This window comes from Eriocheir sinensis, chromosome 2, assembly GCF_024679095.1.
Source record: "Eriocheir sinensis breed Jianghai 21 chromosome 2, ASM2467909v1, whole genome shotgun sequence".
In the NCBI taxonomy this organism is placed as follows: Eukaryota; Metazoa; Arthropoda; class Malacostraca; order Decapoda; family Varunidae; genus Eriocheir; species Eriocheir sinensis.
In genome coordinates, this window is record NC_066510.1 from 30,838,016 (window position 1) to 30,858,206 (window position 20,191).

General features: G+C 44.1%; 2 protein-coding genes across 3 annotated transcripts; one reads left to right on the forward strand and one right to left on the reverse strand.

Annotated features, from left to right (window-relative positions):
- Positions 1-2,212: 2,212 nt before the first annotated feature.
- LOC127002617 (monocarboxylate transporter 12-B-like) lies at positions 2,213-8,658 on the forward strand. Of its 2 annotated transcripts, none has more exons than XM_050868693.1 (5): positions 2,213-2,567; positions 2,984-3,266; positions 5,803-6,073; positions 7,034-7,657; positions 7,818-8,658. In XM_050868693.1, exons 2-5 carry the CDS (start codon positions 3,015-3,017, stop codon positions 8,387-8,389), a joined length of 1,719 nt encoding a protein of 572 aa, XP_050724650.1. In that variant the 5' UTR covers positions 2,213-2,567; positions 2,984-3,014; the 3' UTR covers positions 8,390-8,658. The 2 variants fall into 2 exon arrangements, with proteins under 2 accessions (XP_050724650.1, XP_050724653.1); XM_050868696.1 differs by having other exon boundaries at positions 2,220-3,266; positions 7,818-8,009; positions 8,133-8,658.
- LOC127002635 (probable acyl-CoA dehydrogenase 6) lies at positions 8,529-13,625 on the reverse strand. The gene is made up of 8 exons (XM_050868699.1): positions 13,005-13,625; positions 12,231-12,351; positions 11,727-11,856; positions 10,841-11,115; positions 10,600-10,739; positions 9,880-10,075; positions 9,298-9,425; positions 8,529-8,991 (listed from the first exon to the last, which is right to left on the reverse strand). The coding sequence occupies exons 1-8, from the start codon at positions 13,137-13,139 to the stop codon at positions 8,866-8,868; spliced, it is 1,251 nt and encodes a 416-aa protein (XP_050724656.1). The 5' UTR covers positions 13,140-13,625; the 3' UTR covers positions 8,529-8,865.
- Between the last annotated feature and the right edge of the window lie 6,566 nt (positions 13,626-20,191).

Here is a 20,191-nt window from a genome sequence, read left to right on the forward strand (position 1 = left end):
AATATATACATCCACGTACTGCAGGATATTCATATGTATTCCTTATAAGTACTACAATGCATAATATAGTATGGCACTATACTATGATATACTATGATATAATACATACATGAATATCTTGAAGTGAATGTATATATTTCATACAATGCACAGGATTTTCGGAATGCAAATACACACATCTTACAATGACATTTACATCTTTAAACAATATAGGATATGCATTGCTGATAAGCTAGGAAATAATCAATACAGAAAATTCACATAAAGCACTACAGCATTGCAGTATGTATTGCAATGAGACAATATAATACTATGTAAATTTAATATCCATCAGGAGAAAGAAAAGCCACAATACAATACAATTCCAAACCCCACACAGCCAAATTCTTGCATAAGAAAGAATAACATACAAAGAAGACAATAAAATAAGAGCAGATGTTCATGTTTACATTTGATTTAGCGCACGTGGTAGCTACAGTGGCGGTGATGGGGTCGCTGACGCTGCTGCAGCTGCCGTGGTGGCTGCTGCGCCGGCACAGTATGGGGGACATGCCAACCTTCTTAGGATGGATGCGCTCGATGCCCCAGGCCTGCACACTGAGGCAGCTGGTGAAGGCGGCGGAGGGGAGGAAAAAGAGGAGAAAGGTTCGGGAGCGGGGCTACCTGGTAACCGTGGGCAACCTCGTGAGCCATCAACTGGGAAAAGACTCGCTCTTGGGCGTCGGCGCTTTTTCTGCTGTCTATGCAGTTCACTTGCTGGATGTGCCCTACCCCATTTGCTTCAAGGTTCTATCCCCAAAATACTCCAGCCTCGGACGGCTCCTCCTCGAGTGTGATAATTTAAGACTACTGGAGGAGGTGGATGGTTTGCCTAGAGTGCTGGCAGTCAGCTTGGAGCCACTCGGGTTTTTCATGACGCAACACGGAGGTCGCGGCTCCACCATGGACAGATGGAAGAAGGGTCCAGTGAGGCCGTCAGAGGCGTTGGTGGTGGGGTCTGTATACCGCCTATGCACCATTCTGAGTAATGTGCACATCCTCCGCGTGTGTCACAATGACATCAAGCTGAATAACGTGGCGGTGGAGGTCGGGGCGAGCGGACGCGTGGAAGTCACCCTGCTCGACTTCGGGCTGATGCGATCTTACGGGGCCTTCCCATGGGGCTACGCGAGGTTCATCGATCCCTCGAAGTCACTCAAGCCGTTTTATGACCCCGAGCTTATCACAGGTGAGAGGCCGTGCTCGGAGCAGACGGAGGTGTACGCCGTGGGGTACCTGATGTTGTGCCTGCTGCCTCTCCTCTCCGTCACCAGGGAGCAGATGGGCCACTACTCTCGCCTCGCCATGGTGCCCGACGCCGCCCTCCGCCCCACCCTACAGGATCTCGTCATTCACACCCACCACGCCCTCCTCAGTCTGCTGCCGCACGTGTCGCCGTTGTCCTTCTCAGCCAGTTACCCGTCCGTCCACCTGCAAGACCCTCCGTCCAGCTTGAGAGGCCACAGAGGGGAAGAGGCGGTGGATGACTCAGTCAATGATCAGGTGGAGTGATCAAATCATCAGATTCTGTTCTCGTCGGAGACTCGACGTCCTCCACTCACCGGGCCGACTCTCCCCCGACAGTTTAATTCTCCCATTGCCAATCATAAGATGAAATAATTTTAATTTTAAATGATTTCTTCAATAACGCGCATTTCTTAAAGAGTAACAAAACCACACACAAAAAAAACCCATACATATTTACTAAAAAAAAACTCATCTATGCTTCGATCTTTACTTACGAGACTTTCTATGTAATAAAGTGAAGGATTTCTTTGTTAATTTATGCTATAGCATAGACTCCGTATCCATACGAAGTCTATGGCTATAGGTTTCTGCATATCATGTGTTTGAAAATTCCCTAAACTTAAGCTAACTTAACAAATCCCCAAACAGTTACAATAGGTTGACTTAGAAAATTCACACACACACACACACACACACACACACACACACACACAGTTTATGTAAAGTCCCAGCATGTGCTGCGATTTTTTTTTTATAATTGGTGTGTGTGTGTGTGTGTGTGTGTGTGTGTGTGTGTGTGTGGTGAGGGCAGGCCATCTGTTTAGGGCCTGCTTTGATAGCAGTTTTTTTATATTTTGTTTGTTTTTTATGTATCTTTATGTAATGCTGTCAATAAACTATCAAAGCAAGCAAGCGTGTGTGTGTGTGTGTGTGTGTGTGTGTGTGTGTGTGTGTGTGTGTGTGTGTGTGCAACGCGCAGTCTGATAGGCCTACACCAATCATTCCTCCTGATACCCGTAATAATGTATAGTGTTAGAATTTATTGCTATGTCAAAAATATCTATCTATTTATCTACCTATCCAGCAGCTATCTATGTTTAACTCTGTCTTTCTATGTATTTATTTCTATGTAGCCTATCAGTATAATTTCAGGTTTGGTCGTATTAGTATAATTAAGCATAACACAGGTGAACAATTATGTAACCTCCCACTGCTGTGTTAAGCAGCCAACATACAGTCTTGCCTAAATCTCGTTCAGAGCGGACCTCGCACTCCAAAAAGTTATCTGAATAGATGTTTTTGTTAAGTGTTGAAAGGCAGACCTAACCACGCAGAGGCGGAGACCGAGGTTTCAGCTACTAAATTATTATAAAAGTTTTGTGCTGAGCCTGATCGAGATGCAAACAAATTAAGTGTCCACGGAACGATCGGCACGGCTGTTGTCTCGCTCATTCACAGCCTCGGCCGCTTAATGGGGGATGCTGATGTGGCAGTGAGCAGATTCCTTTAGTGGGGACGAGGGAATTTTTAATGTATGCAAGTTATAGTCGATAGAGGGAAGTTTATGCACGAGTAGCCTACCTGTCGGTTATAAACGCATCGGTGGTGTTGTGGTGCTATTAGAAATAAAAAATAGTACAAGAAACTAAAGTAAAAACGGATCGCAGTACTAATCAATTCTCTCTCACATGTGTAGATAACTCCTGAGTATACACTTCGGCGGTATAATGGAACAAAACACTCCATACAGCAATAACCGGACCCAGGGCAGTTCTAAGGCCCCGTACACTCACGACATGGCGAGTGATGGGTCGGACGAGGATAACAGTTATTACGGGACACAGTCAGTTGTCTGCAAAATAAACTTGGAGCAGAAATTACCGATGGAGGGCGGCGAGAAGGGGGGCTGCGCTGACGAGGCGGAGGGACCCGACGGAGGATGGGGCTGGGTGGTTGTTCTTGCGTGTTGCGTGCTACAGGTAAAGAAAAAGTGTATCTATCTACCTATAGTTAAAAAAAATATGTTTATCTGTGTCTCTCTATCTACCTATAAGTAAAAAATGTGTGTATCTATCTATATGTAAAAAAATGTCTGTCTCTATCTAGCTATAGGTAAAAAAATGTGTATCTATAAGTAAAAAAAAAATGTGTCAATCTATCTAGCTATAGGTAAAATATATATATTTCGGTCTATCTATCTATCTATTGGTAAAAAATAAATTGTCTATTGGTACAAAATGTTTATCTGTCTATTTTAGTGTTTGGCAGGGTAGTTTAAGGACTTTCTCGTACTAATTAGGCCTATTTGCATCCTTCGAATAAGTGTACAAGTTAATGTTTGTTATCTATCTGACGCTTCCCCAAACGGCAGAAATCGAGGTTCACGGTTATCTTCGAACAATAGGGCAACCATCAAGCATCATTGTGTCACAGGTTTTATAACTAACTTAACCAGCATCGTATCTCGGAGTAGTTCGTCATTAATGCTATGAATGAATGGACTTATTTCAATGTGTGCAAAGGTAGATTTAGGGACTTTCCTGTACTAATTAGGTCTATTACCATACGTATATTTGACCGCTCCCTCCCCGGCTTCTAACGGCAGGGCTTGAGGTGTGTGGTTATCTTGGAACAGCAGCTAGGGCAATCACCTTAAAGTATCATTGCATCCCATATTTTCGTTCCTTATTATGAATCGTGTTACAATATACGTGCGGCTGACAAAACACTGACAGCCGCACGTCTTGTAAACCGAGGCAGCGAAGTGGGCAACAGCGTCACGAGGGGCAGCGAGCATGAGGTCAAGTGGTGGTATGGAGTAGTTGGATCGTTAACATTAATCATACCCTCTTGAGAACTGCAACTCTCAGAACAGAACACCTCATATCTAAGTAAATGCCTTGAAAGAAATGGGAGAACGATGAATGATGAAGCACAATACTCACCCGAGGCTATAGTGGAGGCGGTCTTCTTCTCCCAGAGGGTCAGCGAACGGTGAATGATGAAGCACAATACTCACCCGAGGCTGTAGTGGAGGCGGTCTTCTTCTCCCAGAGGGTCAGCGAACGTCACCCCACCAGAGTCAGAGGAACACTGCACGCGGGTTCTCTGTTGCTTTTCATTCCGAGGATCAACAAAGCCCGCCAAACGCTTCGAAATTAGTTCCGGGTCTTCGTTCGGACCGGCGACAATCGGTGGATATTTTACTTATTTATCAACCGTCCTAAAGAAATGGTCGACGGTAATAATAGATAGTAAACTCAATTGTCTCTGCAACATCCGCCGGCACATAAAACCAAGTCAATCTCTAAATCATAACTGTGAAGACCAATCATGCAGTAAGAAATACTCCGAAACAAGTGAAAATATGATAATTATAGTTTCCATTGAGAGGCACAAGCAGTTTTGCGTTAACGAGACTCCGAGCAGATAGCATTAGAATCACAAGGATACACAGCAATACAAGGAGACTACAATTTTAAGATGCCATTCGTCCTACATCAAGGGTTATATTCTTAAACATTTCGGGACCAAAGTTCACATATTTGACGGCTCCCATGGGTAGTTTTATGACCCTGATGGTAGTTTGACCCTTCTTCTCTCCCCTCAACCAACTTAAAACACTCATTAAAACCAACTGATCTCCTTTTTGGCCTTAGGAAATAGTTGATATGAGAGGTCAAAGTGTCTGATAATACCAACCATATTGCCCTACACCAGAACCATATATAGGGAGAGTTTACGACACCTTACCCATGCCTTACCTCAATGCTTCGATCCCGTTCTCCCTGCCTCCTACCCGACTCACCAAATTGTTAAAACACTGGTACTTCGAACACTACCATTTTTATATATTGGTAGTTAGGTTGTGTTCGCGCAGAGGCACTAGGCAAGAAACGGTAAGAATAAGCGGCAGAGGCAATTATAAGAGGGGGTCTGGGAATGCATGGCTAAGCACTCTATCTACAGGCGCTCCTAAGGATTAGTTATTCACCATTACTGTTATTATCCTGTCTATCAATGTACTTCACCTCCATTTGAAACTTCCAATCGTGTTTGCACTTATCACAAAACTCCCGAAATTGTTAACCGTAAAAAGAATAAGCAAATTAAGCTGTAGCTCTTCCAGCATATTCAGTTTCTTAAAGGCCTTTGATCATTTAAGTCATTCTTCTCTGCACAGATTTTTGGGACTCTATTCGTCTGTCTGTACACACTAAGGGCCGCTTTCACAGTCACTTCGTTTGTTTTGATTGTTACCAATGGCGGCGATCGATGCTATAGTTTTCCACGTGAAACTGGCCTATGGGGTCAAAGGTTAGGTTAGGTTAGGTGTGGCAAGGTGCGGGGCTAGGCTAACCCCGCAGCCGCCACTACCCCATCGGCCAGTTTTACGTGGAAATACTATAACGGCGATAACAGCCATTGGTAACGATCAAAACAAACAAAGTGACTGTGAAAGCGGCCCCTAAATCTTAACTAACATTCTCTAACGCCTTTTCACCATCGCTCAAGATCATCGCGGGGGCAGCCAGCGCAAACTTCGGCATCCTGTTCTCGGAGTTCCTGATCGGCCTCAACACGTCCTCGACCCTCACAGCCTGGATCTACAACCTCGGCCTGGTGCTCTCCGCCTTCTGCTGCTACCTCGTGGACCCGCTCGTCGAGGAGTTCGGGTGGCGGGCGGCGTCCATAGCGATGGGCGTCATGATGTCCGTTGGCATGTCCCTTTCTGCCTTCGCCACCTCCGCCTTTGATTTATTCTTCAGTTACTCCTTGCTGGCCAGTATGTTTGAGTTTTCTGTTGTACTTCTTCCCACCTATTCCTTTTTTTTTTTTACCTTCATTATTAACCCGGTAACTGCGGGGATCATGTTTCTTAAAGGCCCCTCTAAGCGAGAAAAATGAGAAAAAAATCATCACTCACGCAAACCATTTCATAACATATATCAACGTATTTGTCATCAGTTTATGCATCATCTCTTTTTTGGGGGGTTATATCATGGCAAAAATTTGGCCCCCGTCGCTGGTACACGGTAAAGCCACAAATTTGGCCTGTCACTGCTACTGGGTTAAGGATGGCATTCAAGAAGCTCATGGGTAGTGATGATACTTTTAGTTGCATTAAAATAGTGAGATAATGTATAATGTCTTTTCATGAGATTTGTGTAGTTTAATTATTATACATTCTTGATAAACTTGAGAAGCATACTGAAGGAAAATATGTGTGCAGAGGCCTTATTAAAATCATACACACACACACACACACTTGAAAGGATTCAAAGGATTGCAACTAAGATGGTAATAGAACTATCAAGTCTGTCATATGAGGCTGGATTGGGGAAACTGGGCCTACCACCACTTGAAGAAAGAAGAGAAAGAGGAGACCTGACAGTGTTGTACAGGAATAGGAGTGGAATGGACATGTTGGATAGAAATGATTTAATCGAGATGGAAGGGAGGAGGCAACTAAGAGGACACAGCAAGAAATTGAGAAAGGTGACTTGTCTGAAAGACATAGAAGTACAGTTTTCCATACAGGAGTGTGGATACATGGAATGGACTAAACAAAGACATTGTTGAAGCGGGCAGTGTACATGTAATGAAGGAAAAGTTAGACAAATATACAGATTGGGAGACAGGATTGACTGAGCTTGAACTCAGGCACTGTATACTACAATTAGGTAAGTACACACACACACACACACACACACACACACACACACACTCTCTCTCTCTTCTCCAGGCATTCCCGTGGAGATCATCATGACTGTGAGCCACGCCATCGTGCCGCAATATTTCTCCCGCCGGATGACCCTTGCCTGCAGCCTCACTTCCTGTGGCGGGTCTCTCAGCCTCCTCGTCATGCCCATCCTTCTGTCATTCCTCCTTAATGAGTATGGCTTCAGCGGTGCCACACTCATCATGGGCGCCATCACCCTCAACATTTGCGCTGCCTCTATGGTCTTCTACCCCGTTGAGTGGCAGAGCAAAGCAACATGCCCGGCCAAGTCTGTCGCCCAGCAGAGTGTGGAGGACGGCAGCACCTGCTCACGCATCTGCAGTTCTTTCAAAAGAGTAATGAAAACTGCCCAGGGTAATCTTTGGCTCTTTAGGTCAGTGCGAGCAGTCATCATCAACTCGATTCTCACCATAAACACGATGGCGTTCTCCAACTTTTTGTATCTGGTCCCATTCGCCATGGTGGACGAGGGACACAGCACCGAGGAGGCGGGCGTGGTTGTCTCAGTGGCTGGGTTTGCTCTGCTTGCCACGCGGTTCATCTACCCGCCCATCTTCATCTACTTCAAGATGCGGCACCAAGTCGGGGTCAATAGCAGCTCTGTTATCATTGCCACGAGCATAATTGGTGAGCTTTTCCCATCCTCTGCTTCTTGGGGTTGGCTTGGTCTTAAATTTTATTGTTATTGTTAAGCTTTTCCTCTCTATGAAACCCTCTGGTACATAGACAAACTACCATTGATCTATCACTGTAACCACTATAACACTGTGGTCATGTTCTTTGGCAGTATTTGCATGGACGCCTGGTCTCTGGGCCAAGACGATATCGATGGCGGTGTTAGGGGTTGGAGTCGGCATGTTCTTCACGTCCTACTGCCTGGTGGTAGTGGAGATCCTTGGGCTACCCCTGCTCACATCCATGCTCAGTATCAGCGGCGTGTTCAAGGGTGTCTTTGTCATCATCTTTGGGCCATTTGTTGGTAAGTGGTGTTTCTTTTATGACTTGTCAAGTGTTGAGAGAATCACAGCAGCAAATACTCATCAGTGTTGCAAGCTTGGAAGTGTGATAGATAATTTTATTCCTTGTTTCTTTTCTCCCTCAGGATGGATGCGAGACATTACCGACAGCTACCCAGTGTCCTTGAGTGTGCTGGGGATAATCCTGTTTGTTACCGCTGCCCTCTGGATCTCCCTGCCGGCTGCCCGCAAGTTTGACCTCACCCATGGGGACCAGATGGCAAATTACGAGCAGATTCAGGAAATTGAGAACAAGAAAAAGAAAGAGAAGAAAAACAATAACGAGGAATTTCCACTGTTGAATGACGGTGTGCAAAGACCTTATCTAGATTCTGCCAAATAGATGTGCATGTGTGTGCATGTGTGTGTTTGTGTGTCCATTCTTCATGTTTAGAGAGAAGCTAGTGCAGCGTACAAGAGTACAGTGTAAACACGCTCCTTCATTATACAAGATTGTTTTGAATGGTTAGTTAAAGTAGAGCTTCTGAAAATATAATCTTTAATTTCATCAACAATAGACTAACTCATTTTCAATGGCAAAGAGAGTGAGAAAGACAATAAGAAATTTGAAGTTATACATTTTAGATAAAAATATATATACACTTTCCCTGCTTTACTTACAGTCTAATTTACACCTTAACACAATTATACCTAGTTGCATATTGTAAAATGCTGCACCCTGAGCATGGCTTGAAAACAATCTCATCGCCCAGCTGTATTCTACATCCACGGTGAAGGACTTCCTCACCCACACCAGCCGATCCCTCTAATCCAGCACCAATTTTTATACACATGTGGACACACCTGTCACTCGGCAGCTCACTTCTTCTTGCCAAGCTTGGGCAGTATCCCCATGTACTTACAGATGATACCGAGCATCACCTCATCAGTGCCGCCTCCGATTGATATGAGGCGCATGTCCCTGAAAAACCTGCTCACCAGAACCTGTTGGGAAAGTAAAGGCTGACTGAGACTCATGCTGCAAACATTACGCTGATCCAATTCACCATTCCCAAGAGTTGAGTGGGGCAATCAGATACATTCATATTAAGCCTGCTAATAAAGCCTTGTTGAAGTGGTATCAGGTATATGAGAAAATATTAAACAAACTTCTCCAGTATTTTTTCATGCATTATATGATGAAATGTGAGGTAAAGTATTGATGAAATCTGCCTTTTTGTTAAGACTACTGTATACAAAATAGAGACTAGTTGTGTAAGAAGAAAGATAACTAAGGATAACAGACTTTACCTCATTAGTGAAGCCCATGCCGCCCCAAAACTGAAGGCAAGAATCAGTGACCTCTCGCACCAGCCGGCCTCCTTTCAACTTGCACATGGATACCAGCTTTGTGACATCCTCTCCATCCGCATACAGTTCTGAGGAGAGAAAAAAGCCAGGCTACAGCATTTCTACAGAGCTACTGAATTGATGTAGTATGCTAACTTCTCGTTTACTTAGACATCTACTCTAAAAGAAGTGGTTAAGATAGAGGTCATCCCTTGGGGAGCACAAGCACTATCCAAGAACACTAAAGCTTCATAATCCTGTTATTCTCGCTCTTCTCAACTGAATCAACTAAACTTGTACACTCATTTCTCTAATGTGTCTTCTCTTCTTTCTATTCTCTGCTTTTATGTTTAGTTCTCTTGTATGTGTAATGATTGAAAACAGCTACAGGGGAACTATTAAATATGAACTGAAAACCATGACTATACATAACACTAAAGATAACTGATTTCCATAATAAACACAAGATCCACATTACAAGCAATAAGTTATACATAAGATTGTCCTGTGCCCTGCTGTAGTATGAGTGCATGGTATACACACCTGCAGCTCTGTAAATCAAGGCAGTGAGGCACTCAATCTCCGTCTCCAGTTCAGCCAGGCGAAAGTGGACATACTGGTTGTCTAAGACTGCCCTTCCAAAAGCCTTGCGCTCCCTTGTGTACTCTATTGTGGTGTCGAGGCACTTGCGCAGAGGTGACGTAAGAAGTGCAGCAGCAGCCAGCCTCTCCTCTTGAAACTGTGAAGAGAATTAAATCAATGAATGGATAAAAATGTGTACTGTAAGAAGAGGACTCTTTGGAGCGAAAGCAGTTCCTTTTGGAGTAGCAATCAAAACAAATAAACAAAAATAATCCACAAGTCTTGTGAAAAGATATTGTGAAAACTGAATGGAAAGTTAAAGATGAAAGTATGAACAATAGAAATGTTAAGCTTTGAGCTAATTATGTTTCATGTGGTGCTACCTCAAACTTAGGGGAATAAGTGAACAGGATGCTGGTGGGAAAATATTCTCAATGAATCTCTGCCTTCCAAAAGAAGACCTGAGGAAGGCTACTCACCACTGTTGCCAGATTATCGTACTCAGAACATCGTATTTATCAGTTTCAGATACATGACTATTGCAAAGAAACGCCAAGAAGTAACCATTTCAATGATAACTATAAATGAATCTAGTTATCGGAGTGGAGGAGACAGTTTTGGGGTTGGAAATCAGCAAATACAAGAGGCTGAGTACAACAATCTGGAAACGTTGCTACTCACCTGCATCATCTGGTAAGTGAAGCCGAGCCCCTCATCCCCAACAATGTTCTTGGCAGGCACCCTCACGTCCTCAAAGAATATCTGGGCTGTGTCTGACGACAGCATTCCAATCTTTTTGATGCGCTTTGCTAAATGAATACCTTGAAGGACACAGAAATGCTTAAGAACATAGCTCAGACACATAGCTGGTGATTTCAAAGCATTTTGAGGAATAGTTTGTCTAAAGTATCACTTATTTTACCTGGTGTATTCATGGGCACACAAATGAGAGACTTGTTGCTGTGTGCTTGCCCCTGAGAGGTGTTGGCAAGGAGACACATCCAGTCGGCCTGAAAGGCGTTGGTGATCCACATCTTCTGGCCATTTATGATGAAGTCATCGCCGACCCTCTTGGCAGTGGTTTGGATGTTGGCCACATCTGACCCAGCGCTAGGCTCACTGACCCCCAGGCAGGACACAAACTCTCCTGTGATGCTTGGGGCAAGGAACTGCTCCTTAACATGGTGGCTCCCAAACCTGAAAAAAATCAGTATGATGTACTACTAGCATTTACAGGAATCATTCATTGCTCATAATGAAATGATTCCTTAGAGGGTAAATAGGATGATTGGCAATATAGAAATTAAGAGTAAAAACTGAGCCATTTATTAGTAAAAAACAGGTAGGAAAGGGCAAAGTACATGGAAAAGAATAACTGGAAACTCTTTTGTCGGGAGGGAGTACGTCCACTTCTTGTAGCATGTGACATTTTATTCGGGAGAATTAATCTTTTACCCAACAATTTGCTCAGGATTTGAACACATGCCCATGAGGGATGATGAGGCAGGAGATGGCCATTCTAAGTCTGAGCTAAAGGGTTATCTCTGGCTTAAGGCCTTTGGAGTCCATAGCTACATCTTGGGTCATACACTTTCCTGTTAATACCATATCCTTATAATTGAAGTTTGTAATAGTTTAATGCATATTTAATGAAAAATTAATGACAATGACTTAAAAATGAATAAATAAACCAGACCCACTAACCCCATCAGGGAAAAAAAGGACTTTAAAGAAAAAGAAGACCAACTATGCTTATAATTTTTTATCTATGTGTTTAATAGATTTAGTGCATAGGAGCATGTCTTTACCGTGCCAGGGCAGGTGTGGACATGTCTGTCTGCACAGCCAGGGCCATGGGGATTGCCCCACAGTTGATGGTGCCGAGCGCTTCACCCGCAGCAATAGCAAAGGAGTAATCCAGTCCGAGCCCCCCATACTCTGCGATACAGAACTCCTTAGTCACTTATTTACAAGAGTGCAGAGCTGTAAAAAATATCCAATAGTGTTACTTTATCCAATAGTGTTACTTGAGTGAAGGAATCTTAACTCAGTAATGTGGTTATTCATGTGAAGGTAAAAATATAATTTAATCTAAAAACACAAAGAAGGAGAGAGTATGATTGTCAAGAGTGTGAGAGACTCTTAGCCTGATCAACCCCACAAGGGAAAATAAGGAGGTTAAACAAAGAGAAAAAGTGGAAGAAGAAGAAAAAGAAGAAGAAATCAATCACCCTTATCATTCATTCATTCAACAAGCTCACTCCAAAATTCTGGCACAGCTCTCAGCATCCTGAGACATAGTGCTTTCTTACCCACTGGCTTGGTGATACCCAGGAAGCCAGCATCCCCAAACTTCTTGAAGACCTCGTGTGCGGGGAACTGGCCCTCCTCTTCCCACTGATCAACGTAAGGATTGACTTCAGAGTCGATCAGCTGGAAGAGGAGAGAATAGCGATAACAAAACCAATGAATACAATGTACAATGCATGATGAACTCAGCCTGACAAATGAGTGGGTAAACGGTTATATGGAGGCAGGCAACAGGATCTATGTAGAACTGGGAATCATAAGTAAATTCCCCGCAGTCTCAAAGGCCCCCTAGCCAATTTTGGTTGCGAGGGGCGAGTAGGGGAAAACACTAGAATAATATCGGTATGTCTAAGAAGTCACTTGTTCAGCACAAATTATGGTAAAAATGCAGCAGGAGTAGGCGTACCCCCACCACCCTTTGAACGTATTTTCTAGACCATTTCCGATGCTCAATAGATCAATTTGAATACAGTGAGGTATACACAATAATTAATACACCCATCAACATTAAGTGGTCTGTGCAAGGTACACAACTCAAGTCTTTTTCACTTAATTGTCTTATACTTACTCAGTAATATACAAACCCCAACAGACTGGCGTACCTACATATTTCAGCTGCCCCTTTCTATCCCTATTTCGTATACCTCAACCTTATATTGCCTAACTTGTGCACTTGGGGTGGCAGAGTTGACCAGGTGAGGGAAGTTAACACCGCCTATTCCTCCTTCATATTAACCCAAATTACGGTATAAGGTGGAAACAAATAGGCATCTCACCTTTTTCATGGAGTTCCTCAGTTCGTCATGCTCGTGGGTGAACAAACCAGCATTCTTGGAGGCCGTGGTGGCGATGGCTCTCGTGGGATTAAGATATAAAACTGACGGCCTGGCAAACAGCCTTAACATTGCCATCTTTGCTCTTATCTTGCTTGTCAGTGGTCAGAAAGGAGTTGATTTTCAGTAGCTTTGGTGGTTGGTGTCTGGCGGGAGGGGCCGTGGGAGGACAGACAGCACAAAGATCACTATATATATAACTCGTCCTCGTTCACTATGACAACTGCTTTGATAACCAGCTGATTGTGGGGCGGCCTTGTGTAACGGGGTTTGTTTTGATTCGCGCTACGGTACATTCCATAGGTATAAAATTTACCTATTTACTAGAAATATGACACCAGAGTAAAGGAAAGATTGTGGTTATGACTCCAAGCGGCCTTTAGTGTTCCTATATGGGAAGAGGAAGGTTGAGGGCAGAACACTTCATCTGACGCTCTTCTCCGGGTGATGTCACAAGAGCTCTCACACCGTAGAGTCGTATTATGAGACATTCCGCCGCCCAAGAATACATATTTGACAAGGCTTTCGTAGGAGTTGTGGGCATTTCCAGGGGTAGTTTTATGACCCTGGTGGTAGTCTGATAACCAGCTGATTGTGGGGCGGCCTTGTACAGAGGGTTTGTTTTGATTCGCGCTACGGTACAATCCATAGGTAGCAGCTCCCACACCGTAGGGTCGTATTATGGGACATTAAAGGCTGGTTGATATTTGCCCGTACCAGAACAGGTGCTTGAGTTGGTCGGGTTTTCAATTCTTCGAATGCTTCCTGGCAGCTATCTGTCCACCGGAACTCTATGTTTCCTCGCGTCAGATTAGTTAAAGGGGACGCAACTTTAGCAAACTGATGAATGTGTTGCCGATAGAAACCACACATCCCCAGGAAACGTCGCATTTCTTTAACGTTAGTAGGGGGCTTCATGGCTTCGACTGCCTCTACGTTGACCGGGTCTGGGACTTCTCGTTGCCCAAACGTGCACTTACATAAATTTAATTTAACTCCGTTCTGGGATAGACACGTAAAAAGTGTATTTAGTCTCTGTGTGTGGGTGTTGAAGTCAGGTGCAAAGAGTATTACGTCGTCTAGGTAATTTTTTAACCAACCCTGCTTAAGGAGCGGGGCCAGTACTCGGGCCATCTGGCGTGAAAAAAATAGCTGGACTGCAACTAAGTCCGAAAGGAAGACGCTTAAACCTATACAACGATACACCGTCACTGAAGGTGGTTATGTCTCGGCTGGTTTCGTCTAATAACACCTGAAAATAAGCATCTTTGAGGTCGAGCGTGGCGTAATATTTGTTACCGGCGGCCATTTCCACTAGTTCTTCAAGTCGGGGAAGGGGATAGATGTCGGTAGCCAGATGTTTATTTACTCCCCTGTAATCCAGGCACATGCGTTTGGAGCCGTCGGGTTTAGTGACCAGTACTATTGGGCTCAACCATGCCGCAGTAGAAGGCTCTATTATATTCTTATTTTCCATGTCCTGCAACATCTCCGAGATAATTTCCTTGGCCTTCTCTGGGTAGCGGTAGTTTGGACCTCTAACTGGGTTTGGATCTGAGATGTTAATATGAGCTGGCGGACCATTAATAGTGCCTAATTCCTCTTTTCCTAATATAAAAATTGAATCGTGACTGGTAATAACACGAGACAGTTCCTTTTGCTGTTCGGGCTGCAAATGACTCCAATCCGCTGTTCTAAGGAGACCCTCGATCTTTGCCTGCCTATCTCCCTGCTCGTTAGGTTGGTCGGCGTGGGGAAGTAGATCGTTATGAATGGGCACGGTCGTATTTATGTTATTCCCCACGGACTTGGCTGGTTCGTAACTACCCAAGTAGGTTCCGATCTTAAGGGTTCTCCGGGCTTTGCTCGAATTATCGACGGGACACAATTTGCCGTTGATCATTTACTACCACACAACATGGCTGACAGGAATGGCTTGTTTTCGCATCCGGATAGAGAATGATGGTAGTTCCGGGCGCTTCATCTATCGTGACTGGATAAAGGTGTGACTGAGAGGGAGGAATGACGATGTTATCACTGGCGCTAAGATAACGATTAACAGCTCCAGTAGTTTCTGGGGAATGAGGGATTCTCTGTACTTTCATCAACTGGCGGTGCCGTGACCTTACATGATTGATGGGATAAGGGGTATTTCCCCAGACTAGGGTTTGTCTCGAATGGTCCCACGTGAGAGTTGCTTGCGTTGAGACATCGCAGCCTAGTAGCAAGTCAGCGTTAATATAATTATCCGGCACAACCGGAAGCCATTGCTTACTCACCTGGTCATCTCTTACCCCAATCTCTGTCCAGACCATTCCTAAAATACGGAGAGGGGTTCCAGTTACTCCCTGTAGCTGCGGTGGGGAGCGCCTTTTATTAATCTCACCACCTATTCTGTTTACCGCCGAGCGCCTCACCAACGTATAACCACTCCCACTGTCTACTAATGCTTGCAGCACTTTCCCGTTAACGGCAATACTAATTGTTGGTGAGGTGTTCCGCGCTACCAGTCATTTTTCCCTTTTCCCAGGGCAACTGGCATTACCTCGTCTACAGTTCTGTTGTCGGCAGTCGAAACACGCGCCGGGAGGAGGACGTTTAGTACTACCTGAGAGTGAATGTGTGTGCTGTCGGCAGTATGGACAATAGGGACGCCTAGGACAGTTCCGCAATGCATGTGTTTTCGCGACACTGAGGGCAATATTGGGAGGATCGTTGAGCCATTTGCTCTATCTTCCTATTTAAAGTCTCCAGCTGTTGTTGGAGCGCCTCGATCCCTTTGTTACCCGAAGCCGCCTCGGACGTCGGCGTTGTGTTCACCACTGGCTTTTCTTCAGTGGTTTGCCGCGCCTTTTACGGTTGCCTGACCCTTCCAATAAAAACGGTCATGCTCCACCCTATCAAGGAATTTATTTAGGGGGTAGTCTTCATCCAGGAATGCTTCGACTTTCCGTCCAACATTTTTCGGCAACCCTTGACATATTTTAAGTTTGATTGTCTTATCCCTGTTTGGGAACCTTTCTCCCGGAAACTTCGTTTCAAGGACTGCATAGCGACAGATCAGCCGATTGGTGAACGCTTGTGGGCTGTCTTCCCATTGGTATTGCTGCATTTCTAATTCCTGCCACGCCCTATCAATATTTACGTCCACAGCAAACTCAGACCGTAAATTTTTTTTTTTAACCTCAGCCCAAGAAGTATTACCACCCTTCTGTTGACGATTGTGCAATAACAGTCAGCTCGGAGCCAACTCGTGACTTTGAAATTTTTACTGTCACCGCCGTCTGGACTACATTGCTCTACCCCTTCAAAGAAAACTGCTAATTTACCAGCAGCTTCGAGGCCTTCAAAATCACGTAGCTCTAGAATTTTGATATCACTGAGTTTAGTGATGACCGGCCTTTTCGTCTACCTCGCGTTATACATGGCCATTGCTCCTAATTGACGAATGGTCTCTGCCTGGGCCTGAGAAAAGTCTGAGCTCCTGTACCTCCATTTCTAAGTGCGCAAGAAGCTCCATGTTGTGTCTTTAGTCATCTCCTCGTCTTTCACCGGCGCCTCTGCTCCACACACGCCTTTGTTATTTTCACCTCATCCGACATGTTACCTAAATTAGGGCAGGCAACCCAAGTGGACACGCTCTGTCAGTGGAGACTAATTCCCTTTTACCTTCAGTCAACGGAGGACAATCTGATACCCGGCAGTGCTTCTCCAGTTAACCCCTAAACGGTAGCGCCCAAACTGACTCACTAGTGGAGCCGCGACTCCATTTGGACCCACTGCAAAACTATTAAAAAAAAAATATGGATCTTTATTGAGTTACACTGCATCAGAATTGAAAAAGAATATCTTTTAGGACAATTTAAGTAAAAACTAGGAAATTTGTGATTATTTAATTTTCATGATTACAAAAAAATTATTGAAAAAATAGTGACTTCGCCATATAATGTAAAAACAAGACTCCATCGAAAAGAAAGAAACTTTAATATTCTCTAAAATGGTTGCTCTTTCAAGTAAATGGTGTAAAAAAGTCTATCCTGCAATCCAAATGTAGTGCTCTGACCAAATGAAAATGAACAATTCCTGCATGTGGTTTTATAAATAAACATTTAAATAAATAATCACAAAATGCATACACAGTAATTTATGATAAAATTCCTTGAATATACCATTAGAAATAACTGAAAATGAAAATCTATTTTTTTGTAAATAAGTAAATAAACAATATGCATACCAGCAAAATTACCTATGATCAAAATAAAAAATATATTTTCCGTGAATATACAAACATTTATTTACATATCTTGGCAGTCTGTGCAGTAGAAAAGATCTTTTAGTGTCGAAGACAGGTTACCTTGTTGCACCTTGCGCAAACTGTTCTACATTTGCTTGCAGTCTTCCAAGGGCAAATGTGGCACCTTTTCTTGCCTGATGGTGGTGTAGGCTGCTGGACTTTAACTTCAACAATGTTTAAGCAGCTTTTGATAGTTTTCACCAGTGTTCTGCTAAGGTTAGGATTATCCAGCCTCTTCATAGCACATGGTATTATCATTTCCATGGCAAGAGGGTGCATGAACAACCGGCGAAATCTATCACTACGAGCGGTTGCTTTCCCAGACAACTCTTATCAAGTCCCACAGGACATATTTAGCATGAGGTAGAGGTACTATACTACTGTATCACATATACAGCCCTATAAACAATGTCCCCCCCTATGTTCCCCTAAAATTCTCAAACTGACTGTGTCACAGCCTTAAGGCCCACAGCCATAAGATAGGAGCAACTCCTGCGTGGAGCATCCATTTTCTCTCAGGTCTAATGACACTCGACGACAATTCACAAGCTTTGTTTGTAGCAAAGCAGAAAAATAAAAAAAAAGCGCGCGCGTCCGTATCCCTATTTCCAAACGATCGCGTACGCATTCTTTCTTTTACGAATTTCCTTCCCTTACATCGTCCGCAGCTAGACGTTCGACCCAGTAAGCAGTGTTAAAATTAAAAATTAAACTTTTTCCCTTTAAACGATGCTTTTGTGATCGGTTGATCTTTTTTATACCCATCGTGAGTGAGGTGCTTCACTGGTCGAGAGAAAACTGGGTTCTGAATTGGAATTGTAAACGTGGAGCCACAATTATCCTCAATTGAGGATATTTCCAAAATGTCCTTCACAACCTCTTCAGAGTAGTATCGCTCTCTATGTCATTACTGCCTAACCAGAGCAGACAATAGTCATGTTCCCACTCAAGTACAGCATTCAAACGTGAATCTGAGTAAAATCCATCAACCCTTCCCCCGGGGGCTCTAAAAATTTTAAGTTCTACTCCTACGTCTAAATTAGCGGGAACCTGGCTGCGACCTACTACTGCCACTCGCGACATTACTAATCCCCATGAGGGCGGGGGGGGTTAATTATACCTACCACCATTCATTCGTAAATGACCCTGCCTCAGACCACTCCTACCATTCCACGTAAATGACACTATACAGTCATTTAGTATCCCACCGCTGCTGCCACCATTTATGTGGTGCCCTCGGTTCTCCTGCTTTTCATTTAAGGCACCACTGAGTATGTGGGGGTTCACAAAAAAGACTGAAAACCATAATAACCGCGAAACCAATTCGCGGTGTGGAATGGAGTTAAGACCATCAAGAGAACGTTAAACCACTGACAACCCTAGGCTCTCCTCGTGTCTGTGTTGATGAAGAGGAAAAAAAAAACCTACTGACAACCCTAGTCTCTCCTAGTGTCCGTGTTGATGAAGAAAAAAAAGAATTTTGGTAGAGTGTTAAGTAAGACACGGAGGAGGGAGTAAGGGTGACTAATACAAGTGATTAACGTGGAATATGGGGTAGGGTAGGGAGGAAACAAGCAGTGTTACATTATATGGTCTTGGTTTATTAGGACACTGGGTATTTATAAATAATCTGCCAACCCTTGAAGAGGGGGTGGGGGGGAAGGTAGAAGATTTAACTCAACCTCTCCTGTAACGGCGACGGGACAGCGAGTCTTAAAAGGACCAAGGGCGACGGAGGCCTCTAGTCACAACCGTGTCATTATTCTGTTATTACACATACAAATAACATGAGATGAAAAACATTTATAAATATATAGGCGACGGCAACAACCCTTCCTCCTACCAGTCACGAAACTCGCGTCAGCACTTTTCCCTACGTATCTTAATGTGTCCCGAGAAACGACAGAGGGAGGGGGGAGATCGCTAAACTCTTTACAAACGCAACGATTTGACACCCATCCTAACTAGTGTGTGTAATGGGGAAAGAAATTAAAAGGGGCTTCCCAATATGACTGGGGAGGAGGTGATCACAGGGATTGAGGGATGACTTATCTGCCGGCGAGGTGATGTCTTATGGCTCCTGGGCTGGCTGCTCCATTCACCGGGACGGCGAAGGTGCTGGGGGCACCCACTGTTAGCTGTAAGCCGGGCGAAGGGCATCAGATAACCAACTGTGGTAACCCTTATAAATCATGTGAATACTAATTTTAACTGGAAAGTTATATCCAGGGAGAATAGCACTTACCTGTACGCCGGGCGAAGGGTATCAGATGACTAACCTCGTCCAGCGCGGTGAGGGCAGGAGTTACCTCGTGAAGGGGGAGGGGGTAAGAGAAGCAACGGATAGGAGAGAGGGGGAGTGCGTGCCGCTGATCGCCAGTTACTCTAACTAATAATTATGCAGGGAAGGTTATATCCTTCGACGACGGTTCGAACCTTTCTCAATAAGTTTGTAGAGGAAAATTAATGTCCAGACGTTATGTGCTCGTTTTGGGGCACTACACCGCCGCCCAAGAACACATATTTGACAAGGCTTTCGTAGGAGTTGTGGGCATTTCCAGGGGTAGTTTTATGACCCTGGTGGTAGTCTGGCCCTTCTTCTGTACCATGAACCTAAAGAAACACTCATTAGAACCCGACTGATCCCCTCTTTGACATTTAGAAATAGCTGATGTGATACGGCAAAGTGTCTTGTAATATCAGCCATAATCCTTATTGCAGTTATCATCAGATCTGTCAGATGTGTGGATGAAACTGTGGCGCATGTGATACTGGTGTGTGGGAGGTGCCATGAGAGAAAGGACGGAGATTTTTTTTTTTTGATGAGGGTGGTACT